The following is a 15,206-nucleotide window of genomic DNA, read 5'->3' on the forward strand; positions in this document are numbered from 1 at the left end:
AGACACCAGCAGAGAGAGGGTGGGAGAGGTGTGCCCCTTCTGCTGGCCATACTCAGCCCTGACACCAGAGCCAGGAAACTGCTTCCCAGGCCCCAGACCAGCAGGGGAGACACAGATGCCCACATGCGTGAGCCATGGGGAAGGTGCTGCTGTAGACTGAATGCTGTGACCCCAAACTGTGTTGTTGTTTTGGTTAGTCCTCACCCCAGGTTATTTTCCCGATGATTTTTTTTTTTTTTTTGAGAGAGTAGAAGAGAGGGAAGAAACATCCATGTGAGAGAGACACATCACTTGGTTGACTCCCATACGCGCCCTGATCAGGGCTGGGGAACGAGCCTTTAACCGAGGTACATGCCCTTGACCGAAATTGAACGTGCGACCCTTCAGAGGAGGGCCAAAGCTCCATCCACTGAGCGAAACTCTCTAGGGCTTTCTGTTGATCTGCTCCTTATTCCCCTAAATTCTTATGTGGAAGCCTACCCCTGGGCAGTGGGCTTTGGAGGGGATAGGCCTCGAAGGTGATGCCTCGTGATGGGGTTGGTGCCCTCACAAAGGAGGCCCCAGCGAACTCCCAGCCCCTCCCCCGTGCAGGGACAGTGAGAAGACAGCCACCTTTACATCCGAGGTGGAGTCCCCACCAGACCCTGACCCACCAGCTTAGACTCAGCCTCCAGCCTGGGAGGGACAGACTCCTGCTGCTTATGAGGCACCCTGTCCTCACCCTTGTCCTCGGCAGTTTGGTTACAGAAGCCTGAGCCGTCTGAGCCCTGCCCTCCCAGTCCCTTTCCTGGGGAGAAACCCTTGCTTCTGGCGTCCAGCGGCCAAAGCCCAGCCTACCTTGGCGAGCGAAGGATTTCCAGGAGGTGGGAGAAGAGGGACTGCTCCACGTTGTCCGCGGCTCCCATCCAGAGCTGGAAGACAAGCAGAAGCGCAGGTGAATTAGGGCCCGAGACCGGCCTTTGGCAGCGCCAGTGCAGAGCGCTGGGCCTGGTCTCCGAGGCCTGGAGTCACCAGCCCAGTTTCCCATCTGGAATCGGACCCGAGCTCCGGGCTGCGTGAGGGTTTTGCCAGGGGAAAGCTCAGACTCCACATTTCTCCTCCTCTCTACGGCTACCTGGCCCTTCACGATGGGTCTAGCTCCAACAGGATACCTGTGCCAACCAATGTCTGCCCAGGCCCAGGCCCTGCAGCCCAGGGCCCCCAAGCCAGACTCATCTCATCCAAAAGGTCAGGGCCCGTGTTCCCACTTCAGAGACAAGGAAATAGAGGCCGAGACAGACCAATAGAGTGACAAGTCCATTCACACCAGCAAGCGGCAGGACTGGAATTAAAAATGGGCCTCCCCTTTCCGGTTTTACCCTCTAGTAACTAAACTCCCGATTGGTGCGTGCAACACTTTCTCCATAGAACCTGCAGCCCAGCCCACGCCCTCCTGCGCAGCAGAACCTGACGGACAGCCAGGGGAGGTCTGGGGTGAGCTGCCACTGAGGCTGCTTCCATTCACAGTGAACCAGGGCAGCTGCTGTCTGTCCTCTGGACCAAGTGGGTGGCGATCCTCCGATCCTCCGTGACTCATCTCCATCCCTTTAGAGGCTTCAACTGTCTTATCTCTAAACACAGTCATTCCCTAAGGCCCCACGCCAGGTGTAGGATGATAACAGTGCATTCATCTAGCACCAAAAAGAGCTCACGCTCACAAAGCACGCACTGGCAGTGGCAAGAAGTGCCTGGTAAAGCTCGGAAATGATGTCTGCAGTAGCGAGACTGAGGCTCCCAGATACTAAGAGACTCGCCTGCCGACCCTCAGGTACTCATCGGCAGAGCCTGGCTTCAGAGCCCGCTCTAACTCCCTCTTGCCTCCTCCCTGTGCCCCCCGACAGCCATATCCTGGAGTCTGATGCACAGGGTCAGTAATGGACCTCTCTCAATGACACAAGTGGCTGTGGGTCGGCAATGGGCCTCACGTGATGACACAGGTAGCTGTGGGTCAGTAATGGACCTCACATGATGACACAGGCACCTCAAGGCACACATGCAGGGCCCTGTACGGGCGGTTCTTCACGCACAAAGGCAGTCTCTGAACAAAGGCCATGCTGTGCCCCTGCTCCTCCCCGCACAGCACAGCCCCCTCCCTTCCAGGGCACTGGAACGGTACCAGGCTGCCAGAGCACCTCGGACGCTGCCTCACTCTTTCGGAAATCCCTTTGCATTGCACCACACGGGTTGGGAGATGTAGTAGTTGAATCTTCTGCTGCTTCTCCTGTCTTACAACCCCTACTCTTCTTAAATGTCAAATGGATCGTGTGTCCCACTGTGCTCTCTCCCACTGAGGCCACGGCACATGCCCCAGTGATCGGCCTGTCCCTTTTAAAAACCAGAAACCTAAGACCTGCTTACCCTCAACTTCCTGTCCCTGCTGCTTCTCAACTCCCGGCCCCCTCCACTGTCTGTCCAGGCATCACAGATCCCCCTTCTCCTGTAACCGATGTTCTTGCCTCCAATCCCACCCTCTTTAAGGCCTGGTGCTGTTAATAGCCGATCCTCCCACTGGGATTGTACCCGCCCTTTTCCACTCCTTCCTCCTCTTGGCCTCCAATGGGTCTCGTCTCCTGTCCTAAGCCCTGAAACTCCCTCCCTCTGTTTTCTTCTCTCTCTTCAAAAGCCTGCCTCTCTCCCCTCCTCCTTCCACTCTTCGCCTTCCTCTGACCCCTTAATTATTTTCATTAGTTTGTCATCACCTCCAAGTGACCTCCAAATACAATACGCACATCACTGCCCTCATTTACTCCAAACTCTCCTCATAATCTTAAATGTTTATTTTGTTTTACTTTGGTGTTTACGGGCTGCTTGCTTTCTCAACTTCAGCTTTATAAGCACCAGCTCACCCAGGGACGCCGGCTCCCGGGCGGCTGGTGCCATGGCGGTTCCAGAAGCAGCCCGGGAGCGTGGGCCTGCACAGGCAGCTGCTGGGCCGGCCGGGCGGGGATGCCTGGACCCGGCCGGGCCTGAAGCAGGGTTTGGGAGGGGCGTGCTCTCTGGTCTCTGCCTGCGGCCTTCACAGCCCGGTGCTCATCTCAGACCAGGCCACAGGGGCCTCCTGGCCGGGCTCCATTCGCTGATAATCTCCTGAGGACAGGGAGAGCTACAGTAATGAATAAGATTGGCTTTCATTTTTGAGGTTCCCATACTAGTTTTTTTTGGCTCAGGCATAAAGATTAGCCAATAAAATAACCTGGGACTGCTCCTTTTCCGGTTTCCTGGAAGTTTTTAAGGCTGGGAGAGCCTGCTTCCTGACAGGTGGAACTTCTCCACGGACACCCGGCTGCCACCTTCCTTGTGGATTTTGTTTATAAGATGCTAAAGCAGTGGCTTCAGCCCTAGCCGGTGTGGCTCAGTGGATAGAGTGTTGGCCTGCAGACCAAAGGTCCCGGGTTTGATTCTGGTCAAAGGCACATGCCTCAGGTGCAGGCTCCTTCCCAGTCTGGTCCTGGTCAGGGCGGGTGCAAAAGGCAACCAATCAATGTGTTTCTCCTACATCGTTATTTCTCTCTCTTCCACTCTTCCTAAAATTCAATGGAAAATGTCCTCAGGTGAGGATTAAAAATCAATAAATATGATTCCATTTATTTGATGATTATGAGACCATTTAAGTTTTTTTTTAATTTCTTTTTGAGTGAGTTTGGGAAACGTACATTTTCTTGGAGATTGTCCAGATGAGCTAGGGTTCAAATTTATTGGCACAAAGGTGCCACCCCTACTCTCCTGTCTCCCCTCACCCTGCTCATCCCATGGCTCTCCCTCCTTCCCTCACCCTGCTCATCCCATGGATCTCCCTCCTCCCCTCACCCTGCTCATCCCATGCTCTCCCTCCTCCCCTCACCCTGCTCATCCCATGGCTCTCCCTCCTTCCCTCACCCTGCTCATCCCATGGCTCTCCCTCCTTCCCTCACCCTGCTCATCCCATGGCTCTCCCTCCTCCCCTCATCCTGCTCATCCCATGGCTCTCCTTCCTCCCCTCACCCTGCTCATCCATGGCTCTCCTTCTTCCCCTCATCCTGCTCATCCTATGGCTCTCCCTCCTCCCCTCATCCTGCTCATCCCATGGCTCTCCCTCCTTCCCTCACCCTGCTCATCCCATGGCTCTCCCTCCTCCCCTCCTCCTGCTCATCCCATGGCTCTCCTTCCTCCCCTCACCCTGCTCATCCCATGGCTCTCCCTCCTTCCCTCACCCTGCTCATCCCATGGCTCTCCTTCCTCCCCTCACCCTGCTCATCCCATGGCTCTCCCTCCTTCCCTCACCCTGCTCATCCCATGGATCTCCCTCCTCCCCTCATCCTGCTCATCCCATGGCTCTCCTTCCTCCCCTCACTCTGCTCATCCATGGCTCTCCCTCCTCCCCTCACCCTGCTCATCCTATGGCTCTCCCTCCTTTCCTCATCCTGCTCATCCCTATGCTCTCCCTCCTTTCACCTTGCCAGCATTATTTTGCGTCCTTCCTGTCTTTTATCCCAGCCAATCTTAGCAGTTTATTTTAGCAGAGCTAGTTATTGTCCTATTTGATCCTTTCTTTGGCTGTTTCCTTCCTATTAAAACAGTTGTTCTCCTCTTTATTATTCCCTCTTTCGGTCTTGGAATTCAGTTTGTTTTTAGTTTCTGGTTCTGTTTTGTTTTGTTTTTTGGTCATTCCCACTTCTTAACCTGAAGCCTCTGTTCATGAATTAGAATGTTCTCTTTCTGACGGCACATCGAGAGTTATAAATTTCCTCCATGCCCAGCTCCCAGCAGCCTTCCCACTGTGCTTTCCTTGTCCTTCGGTCTAAACCAATTCTCATTTGAATTATAATCCTCATTGATCCTCTTTACCTCACTGCCTTTTAGCAATTCAGGTTTCAAACTCTCCCACTGGATTTCTACAATAATCTTCGGACCATCTCCCTGCCTGGGAGTCTTGTTCCCTGAGAAATAGACCTAAAGTAAAATCCTAACGTGTCATTCTCTAACTAACACCTCAGGGTATCAGCAATTTAGCCAGACTTATCAATAATACAAAATTTATTTATAAAGCTTTTAATAATCCCAAGGAATTGTTTAATTGAGGGGAATGCATGCACAAAAATACTGTATATAATATAACAGTGCTCATTTATAACAATACATGAACATAACCTAGGAGTTTGACAACACAAGAATGATGTCAGGCACAGCACAGATTCCATCCTGACCTCGGAGCAATGCTTGCAAAGTCCATAATCTGTACATACAAAAGCCTAAGCGACAGAACAAATGAACAACCAGTTGACTAGTTGCTATGTCACACACTGACCACAAGGGGACAGACTCTCAATGCACAGGATAGGGCTCTCTCCTGTCTGGATCAGGCCTGTGGGGATCGAAATGAAAGCAGCTGTTCGACATCCTGGATTGGTCCCAGATTGCAAGAGGGTGCAAGCAAGGCCGAGGGACCCTCTAGTAAATTGATAAATGGGAAAGGATAGGACTAATAATATCCACACCAAGATCATAACAGATAAAAAATGTAACAATACTAATAGAAAGCTTAACAAAGCATGCACTCGAGGTCGACAACAGTTGTCTGTGTCTCAGAAATAGTCCACCCCGCACCCACCCGCTGCCTACTTTTATCTAATTTAAAGCATCCTATCTAATAAAAAAAAAAAGCATGCAAATTGATTGTACCTCTGCTATGCCCACAAGCCAATCAGAAGTGAGTATGCAAATTAACCCAACCAAGCTAGCAGTTAATTTGCATATTCAGACAAAGACTGACTACAGCATAGAAGAAAGCCAAGAGCTGCAGAAGGGAGCGAAGCTGTGGAGAAGCAAGTGGGGTGGTGGGAAGCAGGCAGGGCTCGGAGAAGGGAGGGAAGCAGGCGGGTGGCAGAGAAGGCTGTAGGAAGCCCTATTCTTGCAGGAATCTTCCTGCAATGGGCCTCTAGTTCTGTAATAAGCATATATTATTTCTAACTTTAAAATGTTTTAAAAATACTTCCATTGACTCTGGCACACATGGACTAAAATGCATGTCCTGTGGCTCAGTCTTTAGCCGTCTCCACCCTCCCCCTCTGCCTCATCTCCTGGAAGGTGCTCCCCAAGTCCCTTGTTATCAGTCCCCTGGCTGCTTTCATCCTCCAGGTATTCAAATAGGCCCTGGACCTGGAGGTCCCTCTGGGAGCCTCTGTCAAACTCCGCCCAGCCTGAGCTGCAAGGCTGAGCTCACCCAGCTCTCACTGCCCTGTGCCTGCCTCTCTCCCACCAGCACACGGAGCCTCTGGCACGTGTCCAGGCTGGGCAGCTGCACGGAGGGGCTGCCTCCTGCCATCACTGCCCCAGGGACCTCAGTGTGCACGCAGTCTAGGACGCTTCCTCCATGGGCCTGCCACCTCTGTCTGAGCTGCCTCAGGGCCCTCCGTCCCTTGGTGTTCTCAGTCACTCCTTTAAGGGAGCGTTTGTGAATGGCAGGCACCAGAGGAATCGGCTCGTGCTCTTTGACCCCCATATGTATAGTCCGGCCCTACAGTCCAAAAGCCTTCCCCACGTTGCATCTGGCTTACGGGAGAGGCTGACCTCTATTCACCATCAAAAACTGCAACTCAGAGAGGCCAGGAGACTTGCCCGGGCCACTAGTGGCGGGATTCTATTGTGAAGCTGGCCCTCCGCTCTCAAGCCTTTGGGGCTTCCCTTCACAGCCATCGGCCATCAAGAAGCCAGGCCCCCCTCACACACCCCTGCAGGCTCCCCCTCACACACCCCTGCAGGCTCCCCCTCACACACCCCTGCAGGCTCCCCCTCACACACCCCTGCAGGCTGCTCCCCTCACACACCCCTGCAGGCCGTCCTCACACACCCCTGCAGGCTCCCCCTCACACACCCCTGCAGGCTGCTCCCCTCACACACCCCTGCAGGCTCCCCCTCACACACCCCTGAAGGCTGCCCTCACACACCCCTGAAGGCCCCCCTCACACACCCCTGCATGCTCCCCCTCACACTCCCCTGCAGGCTCCCCCTCACACACCCCTGCAGGCCCCCCGTCACACACCCCTGCAGGCTCCCCCTCACACACCCCTGCAGGCTCCCCCCTCACACACCCCTGCAGGCTCCCCCTCACACACCCCTGCAGTCCCCCCCCATCTCCTGCTTACCTGGAAGTTGCAGAGGATGTGCTGGAAGACCCCGAGGTTGGTGCGGGCGGAGGTCCCGAAGCCCAGCTCGGCAGTTCCCGCCATGGCCAGGATCAGCTGGAAGACGCGGTGGGTGAGCAGGGAGCTCTTTTTCCTCAGGAGAAATGCCATCACCTGGAAGGTCAACGCACAGCAGCTGGTGCCAGTGCCTCTGAGGCTCTCCTTTGCTGAGCCGCCTGGCACCCTGCCTGGAGCGCCTATTCCCGAGCAGCTCACACACCGACTGCCGCGCTGCTTCCCACCTCTCCGTCCACCTCTCCGCTCCTGGGACCGACCCTCCACAGGCCTGCTCCCCCGCCTCTTCCTCTGTCCCCAAGCCCTCGCTCTCTCCTGGCTTCCTCCTGACACTCAGGGCTCTTTCTCCGCCTCACCGGGCCCTAGGCGCACAGCTGCCCATACCTGCTGCCAGGCCACCAGGAAGACACCAGCTCCCCACAAACCCTGATGACCCCTCACTCCGGCTGCAGCCACCAGACGTGCCACCAGCTGTGCCAGACCCTGGGGACTGGCAGCTCCCGGCACAGTGCCGGACGGCACTGGCACCCATGGCCCGGCCCAGCTCAGAGCCCAGAGTGACGGAGCCCCAGCCTCTGGTTGCTGTTGAGCTCCGCCTCACAGAGTCAGGATGTGGAGCCCACCGCTGGCTCCGGTTCTCCCCCATCCCTCCCCTCGGGCTCCAGCTCAGCTCTCCCACAGCCCGGGGCCTTGCGCCCGGATGTGGACCCGTCCACCCCTTTCCCTTTCCCATCCGCTCAGGCCCTTTCCAGGCCACTGGGAAGCCGTCCTTGTCTGACAGCCGGAAGGTCTGTTCTTCCAAAGTCTGTGCTGAGACCTTCGCCTGGCGGGGTGGTGACGATTGGAGGTGAGTCCTTCGTGGTGTAGGAAGAGATGGGGTCCGAGCCTGGAGCCTCAGAAAGGGGCCCGTGTCCCTACAAGAGGGTGAGACCTCGCCTCTCTGCTCTTGCCCCATGAGGACCATCAGCCAGGCCTCCGCGTCCAGAAAAGGGCCCTCACCCCACCTGACCAGGCCGGCGCCCTGGCCTCCCGGCCTCCAGAACTAAGCGAAAACGAATGTCGGTGGTTACCAGCTACCCAGTCTCCGGCATCATGTCATAGCAGCCCAAACCCAGACAACGTGACCATCAAACACTCAGGATCTTCTGAGGTTGTTCTGGTCCGTCCTCTGACACATCTGAAACCTGGCGGCACCCCCTCCTGCCCACAGCTCACAATCAGGGGCCGAAGCCGCTTGGGAAAAGCCACCCCCACCGGCTGCTTCACGTTTCACTGCTGGTGTCGAGTGCCCAGCGGTACGCAGTCTAACTCTGTTTCTAGCAAGCTGGGTCTCCTGTCCGAAAGATTTCATCTCTTCTTCCTCCCCAACGTCCCTTCCCTCCTGCACCCCCCCTCATGCTCCCATGCTCTGCTGAGAAGACAGAACCATCCGACAGAGCGTGCTCGCCTTCCCATTCCTTCCTCACAAGCACCGTCCTGCCCGGCCTCCAGCCCACTCCTCACTTTCCCAAGGACTGAATCCTCTCTCTCCCTCCCTCTCTCTCTCCCTCTTCCCCTCCCTCTATGTCACTTCCGTCTACCAACAGAAGGCTCTAGTATTTCTCTGCTTAAAAACAGCCCTCCCCTGACCCCGCATCTCTAGCTCTGGCCCACGTTGCTGCTCCTCTCCTCAGGCCGACCTCCTGAAAGCTCTGTGGGGGCATCCGGCTCCACTCCTCACCTGGGTCCTCACCTCCACCCCCTCAGCGGGCTGCTGCTGCACCTGCCCAGCTGCCTCAGCAAGGTCACCAATGACTTCCCGGTGCTGCACTGAGTTTGCTTCATTCTGAGCATCGTTTGATACACTGGCCTTCCCCAAATACTTTCTTCTTTCGGAATCTCCAGCAGTTCTCTTTGGTGTATCTGCCCTCTTTCTTCACAATCTCCTTTGTTGGCTTTAATCACATTTTCAATCTACAAGATTAGCTCCTTGTTTCTTCCTCCTTAGTTCCCTTCTCTGTTCTCTCTACTCCTCTTTGATTATTGCATCAATTTTCTTGGATTAAATAGCATCATATTGATGACTCACATTTATACCCAGCTCAGCGTGTCCCTCTGAGCTCGAGCCATCTACCCCACTTGGCAGTTTACTTTTGGTCTCACACACGCTTCAAACCTAGGGGGTGCCAGGGCCTCCTCCTGCCTGCCTCCTGCCCTCTGGCACACGCACCAGCTATTCTCCTGAGCGGTCTTCCCAACTGCTCACAAGAACCCAAGTCTTCCCAGGTCAGGAATGCGGTCACATAGCAGACAGGTTCTACCTCAGTCTCCTGCTCAAATCTCACCCCTCCGATCCACTTCCACACTCGTGTCAAAGGTCATTCGAAAGCATAAATCTTTCCACCTCCCTGTCCCAAGCTTCCCCAGGATTACTCAGCATTTCTGAGATGAAAACCCATGCTTCCTGGAGGCAGATCTCTGGTCCTTCCCTCTCCACCACTGCTGTCAGTGGCTCACCCTGTCCTTTCCCCGCAGCCATGCTGGGAAGCTGCTCACATTTTTAATGCTGGTCCAGAACACTAGCCTTTCCCACGCCATGAAAACCCATCCTATGAAGTGCAGCATGTCACCTAGGCTGAGAAGTGGGTAGTAAGTTTGATGAAAATAATAATTAGAAAGATATATGCTCTCCTCATGCTCTCAAATCCACCCAGCAAATCAGCAGATAAGTACAGAGTAAGCATCTGAAAAAGGACGAGACCCCTCCTGAGCGAGCGGGAGAGCTGAAGACCCGGCCCTGCTGTCACCTCACGGAGCATGTGCCTCGGGGCGAACGGACCACAAACTGTCTGGGCCGTGCCACTGGGCATTCATGTTGTGAAGGAGAAGGGATGCGGTAGGATGGGGCTCTTTAGAAAGAGGCAAGGTGGGCAAAAAACAGTAATCACCTTGTTTGTTTGCAGGAGCTGGCATTGCCCCTCCCTCACCACTGCCAGCCTCCCTCTGAACTTCCATGAAGACGTAAATGCCTGAAATGCTTCTTGTTTAAGCCACAAGGAGAGCTCTGGGATTCCTCCTTCTGCCACCCTGTGCACATTCAGTCCGACTCTGGCGGGCTCTTTGCTCAAATGAAGTGTGCAAAGTCTTCGTCTCATAATGCTTTTCTGCCTGTCCTGTTAGATGGTGATATAAATTGATTGTTGATGTCCTCCCCCCAAAAAAATTCACATATTGGAACCTAATCCCCAGGGTGACGCTGTTAGGAGGTGCGGCCTTTGGGGTGATTAAGTCACAAGGGCGGAGGCTCTAGTGTAGGGGTGTCGAACTCAATCAGAGAAGGGGCCAAAATCTAAAATCCAGCCTAAATCGCGGGCCGAATGGTTTACTGAACAGTCAGAAACTGTCATTGTGATGGAAACGCAGCGGAGTGCAGTGATGACAGCGCGGTGCGGGCCACATTGCAAGGCCTGGCGGGACGGATTTGGCCCGCGGGCCTTGTGTTTGATACATGTGCTCTAGTGGGATTAGAGTCCCTGTAAGGAGACCTCTGGTGCCCCCTCACCCTCCGCCCTGTGAGGACAAGGCAGGCCCTCACCAGACACGCCTGCCACACCGATCTTGGACTTCCCGCCTCCAGAACTGTGAGAACAAATGTCTGTTGTTTATTACCACACCTCCCCCCCACACACATACACACAGTTTATGGTGTTTCGTTAGCAGCCTGAACAGACTAAGACACACTGTGAGTTCCTGGGAGGGAGAAGCCGCACCCCGGTGCCCAGCACAGTGTCTGCTGGCTCTCAGGCAGCGTGAGCAAAGCAGAGACCCAGGCTGCTCCTGGCCTCCCCCGCCTCTTCCTAAAACCCGGCAACCCACTCCTCTGGTCCTCCAGTCGCCATTCTTTTCTTTTTTTAAATTGTCTTTATTGATTTTCGAGAGAGAAAGGGAGAGGGAGAGACAGAAGTATCACCAATGAGAGAGAAACTGATTGGCTGCCTCCTGCGCGCCTCCTACTGGGGGCAAGCCTGCCACCCGGCCTGTGCCCTGGCCCGGAAGGGAACCAACCGGTGACCTCTTGGTTCATGAGTGGACGCTCAACCGCGGAGCACGCCAGCCGCCCACCCGCCTTCCTGTCTCCACGAGGCTCTTTGCCTCCTGCCCGCGTGTGAGGCCCCCTTCCCGCGCGTGAGGCCTCCTGCCCGCGTGTGAGGCCTCCTGCCCGCGTGTGAGGCCTCCTGCCCGCGTGTGAGGCCTGCCTGCGTGTGAGGCCTCCTGCCCGCGTGTGAGGCCCCCTGCCCGCGCGTGAGGCCTCCTGCCCCCGTGTGAGGCCTCCTTCCTCCGTGTGAGGCCCCCTGCCCGCGCGTGAGGACCCCTGCCCGCGCGTGAGGCCCCCTGCCCGCGCGTGAGGCCCCCTGCCCGCGCGTGAGGCCCCCTGCCCGCGCGTGAGGCCTCCTGCCCGCGTGTGAGGCCTCCTGCCCGCGTGTGAGGCCTCCTGCCCGCGTGTGAGGCCTCCTGCCCGCGTGTGAGGCCTCCTGCCCGCGTGTGAGGCCTCCTGCCCGCGTGTGAGGCCTCCTTCCCCTGTGTGAGGCCTCCTGCCCGCGCGTGAGGCCTCCTGCCTGCGTGTGAGGCCTCCTTCCCATGTGTGAGGACCCCTGCCCGCGCGTGAGGACCCCTGCCCGTGTGTGAGGCCTCCTTCCCATGTGTGAGGCCTCCTGCCCGCGTGTGAGGCAGCACCCTGCAGCCCGAGCACGGCCTCTCCCTCAGTGTCTCCTAAAACGGCCTCGGTTCTGTCTGCCTCATCCTTCTCCATGTCCCCACGAGAGCATAAAGGGCTTGTGCCTTGTTGGAAGAGCTCACAGTAGTTACTAACATCCCCAGCCACAGCGGATACCGAAGTGCTGAGTTGGCACGCCTCCTGCTGCTGCCTCTGTCGGTGTAATAAAACACTGGAACCTACCGAAAGCCCCAGCCCTGGGGTTTCACTACAACCACAGACCTCCCCGTCACTATCACATCCACTGAGTGTCTGCAGGCCGCAGCCAGGTGCTGGCCCCCTGAGGAGTGTCAGGCGCGGAGGGAGGCCTGCCGTCCAGAGCCAAGGCTTTGGGCTTCCCTTCTCCAGCAGGCACTGTGGAGGGACTGTCCCCCAGCGAGGCAGACTCAGGTCGGGGTGGGGTTACCTGGTACCCAAAGATGTGCTGCATCCGGCGGTCACACATGACGTTGCTGGTGAGGACCAGGTGCAGGACTTTCATGGCTGCGTACATGGCGTGGTCGTCTGTGGCTAAGGAGATGAGGCCCAGGAGGATGGCAGGCCCGCCAATGAAGTCCAGGCTACTGGCAGCGGGGCTGGAGTGGAACACCCTGACCCCTGTGGGCGACAGAGGGCATCCGTCAACTGGCACAGCCTCTCTGCGGTGCCGAGTCTGGCAGCATGCTGGGCAATGCACTGGCAGAGCCATGCCACCTGCCATTCAGGACAGAAGAGACTGTGCACAGGGGACTGGCTTGGAGGAGGGGCCTGTGCACAGGGGGTTGGGGGAGGGGCCTGTGCACAGGAGGAGGGGGAGGAGGAGGGGCCTGTGCACAGGGGGGGTAGGAGGGGCCTGTGCACAGGGGGAGGGGGAGGAGGGGCCTGTGCACAGGGGGAGGGGGAGGAGGAGGGGCCTGTGCACAGGGGGGGTAGGAGGGGCCTGTGCACAGGGGGAGGGGGAGGAGGGGCCTGTGCACAGGGGGAGGGGGAGGAGGAGGGGCCTGTGCACAGGGGGAGGGGGAGAAGGGGCCTGTGCACAGGGGGGAGCCTGTGCACAGAAGGGGGAGGGGCCTGTGCACAGGGGGAGGAGGAGGGGCCTGTGCACAGGGGGAGGGGGAGGAGGGGCCTGTGCACAGGGACAGGGGGAGGAGCCTGTGCACAGGGGGAGGCGGAGGAGGGGCCTGTGCACAGAGGGATGGGGGAGGGGGCAGCGGGGAGGGGCAGGAGTTTAGACAGTCTGAAGTCACTGGGAGAATCTGTGCTGAGTCCTTCAGCTTGCTGCTCTCTGTCTCTGTCTGGAGTGCAGGAGGAGGCAGATGCCTCTGTGCCCTCTGAGTCTGCTGGCTCCTCAGACAACCTCTGCCCCTCCATTCTGCAGCCTGGGTGCTTGCACTCATTCATTGCTCTAAATGCTGATGGCACAGAGGCCCACTGTGCCCCGTACATGGGCTCCGTTGTGCCCAGATGCCAGCTGGAGAGCAGCCACGTTTACTACCAGTTAGATGCGGTGAGGTGCGCTGACCTCAGTCAGTGTGGAGGCAACTCCCTGGCAAGGTTAAGCCCCAAAGCTTCCGTTCTGTCCTGGCACCGCCCTGTCCCTCCCTGCCGCTCAGGACTCAGGCTGCACAGGAGCTGGCACACACCAGCCTTCTTCCCACACAGCCATGGAGGTGAGGCTGACGTACCCAGGTGGCCCACAGCCACAGCGCCGATGGTCCGGAGGGGGCCGGGGAGGTGGCCCGCACAGTTCCTCAGCAGGAGCACGGGCATGGCGTTGTCTCGGGATGAGATGTTCATCTGGAGAGAGTGGAAACGGGGTCTCCTCACTCCCTCTCCAGGCCTGTGACACGTTCTGGGGGAGGAGCCGTGCCTGGCCCAGTGCCAGCACCTGGCTCTCAGAAGACGCACACTGAACCCAAGGCCGGGCTCTCCCGTCCTGCCTCCCTGGCTGCGGCTTCATCGAGGGGCAGCTTGGGTTATCAGTGTGCCAGGCATGTCCCACGGGCCCACGGTGAGAGCCCAGGCGCAGGCAGGGGCCGGCACACCCAGTGCGGAGTGCGCTGCAAACCCAGTGTTGCCACGTTCCCGCCGGGCCCTCCACTTCCACCCCTGCCTCGCTGGCTCGCAGAGCCCGGGAACCGCCCTGGCCTCCCCCATCGGAAGGCGCTGCCAGTGAGGCCTTCCTCGTGTCGTGTCCAGCAGGGCCCCCTGAGCCTCTCGCCAGCAAAGGGGCCCGTCTGTGACGGCGGGAGGCGGAACGCATCAGCCAAGCCACCAGCAGGGAGCACGGAGCTATTCACGCGGGAAACGGGAAACAGTCTAACGGCAGCTTCACCTGCCAGCAGGTCTGCCTGCTCCTCTGCAAGGGCACTGTTTAAACAGACAGAGCATCCCGGGACACTGCGGGGTGTGTGTGCGCAAGAGCAGTGGTGGTGGGAGGTCACCCGGAAAGGAAGCTCCAGGGCTCGGTGCGAAAGGTTTTAAATATTCTCTTTGTTCTTGCTCTGCCGAGGAATGGAGAGCCCCTGCTTCCTCCTCTGAGCGATTGCAGATCAAAGAGTTAGTGCTGGGGGAGTTTTGGGTGGGGAGCCATCGACTAATGAAGTGGGAGCACTCCGCATGCCCCCACCGGCACAGGCACAAGCCCCGCTCAGCACTCCTCCGGCATTAAAAGCCGAAGGCAGCCCTGAGGCCATGGTTCCCAAAGGGCAGCGAGGGGCGGGAGCAGGCGTACCTCCTTGGCAATCAGGCGACTGTCCACCTCGTTGTACGTGCTTCTGATGTCCGCGACGCTGGTGCTGGCCGAGCTGGCCACGTGGAGGCCCACGGACACCCTCTCCTCGGCCACCAGGGCCGCCGTGTCTGCACCAGGATCTGCGCCTAGAGTATCACGTCTCCGGTCACTCCCAGTCTCATTGCACAAGGAAAAGTAATCCTCAGAGAGGAGATACCTACCGCTCCCTGGCGAAGCCACCATGGAAAGAACGTTCGTTTCTTTTTACATTGTGTGTTGGCATGTTGTTACATGCTGTTACTTTGTATGCTAGCATGTTGTGTTCACATGTCTCATGTGTTGTTCCCTCCCTGAGCTTCTCTGACACGTAAAAGATCACGGGTAAATCTCACAGTGTTAGCCCTACTGCGATATAGAGGCCTGCCAAGTGCAAAGTTGCTACGTTTGCAACACCTACCAGGACACAGCCTTGCTCCCCAAAACAGAATGATAAGGACAAGAAAGCTCCTACTAAGGAGGAGACACA

General features: G+C 57.4%; 1 protein-coding gene across 1 annotated transcript in view; it reads right to left on the reverse strand.

Annotated features, from left to right (window-relative positions):
* WDFY4 (WDFY family member 4) overlaps positions 1-15,206 on the reverse strand; it is a 235,169-nt gene that overhangs the window by 122,173 nt on the left and 97,790 nt on the right. The window contains exons 21-25 of the mRNA XM_045570637.1: positions 14,681-14,826; positions 13,632-13,743; positions 12,374-12,564; positions 7,161-7,313; positions 838-911 (exon numbers count right to left, since the gene is read on the reverse strand). Coding sequence (XP_045426593.1) covers positions 838-911; positions 7,161-7,313; positions 12,374-12,564; positions 13,632-13,743; positions 14,681-14,826 — 676 coding nt within the window. The remainder of the gene's footprint in view (positions 1-837; positions 912-7,160; positions 7,314-12,373; positions 12,565-13,631; positions 13,744-14,680; positions 14,827-15,206) is intronic.

The sequence above is a fragment of the Pipistrellus kuhlii genome, unplaced genomic scaffold (assembly GCF_014108245.1).
Source record: "Pipistrellus kuhlii isolate mPipKuh1 unplaced genomic scaffold, mPipKuh1.p scaffold_m20_p_35, whole genome shotgun sequence".
Classification (NCBI taxonomy): Eukaryota; Metazoa; Chordata; class Mammalia; order Chiroptera; family Vespertilionidae; genus Pipistrellus; species Pipistrellus kuhlii.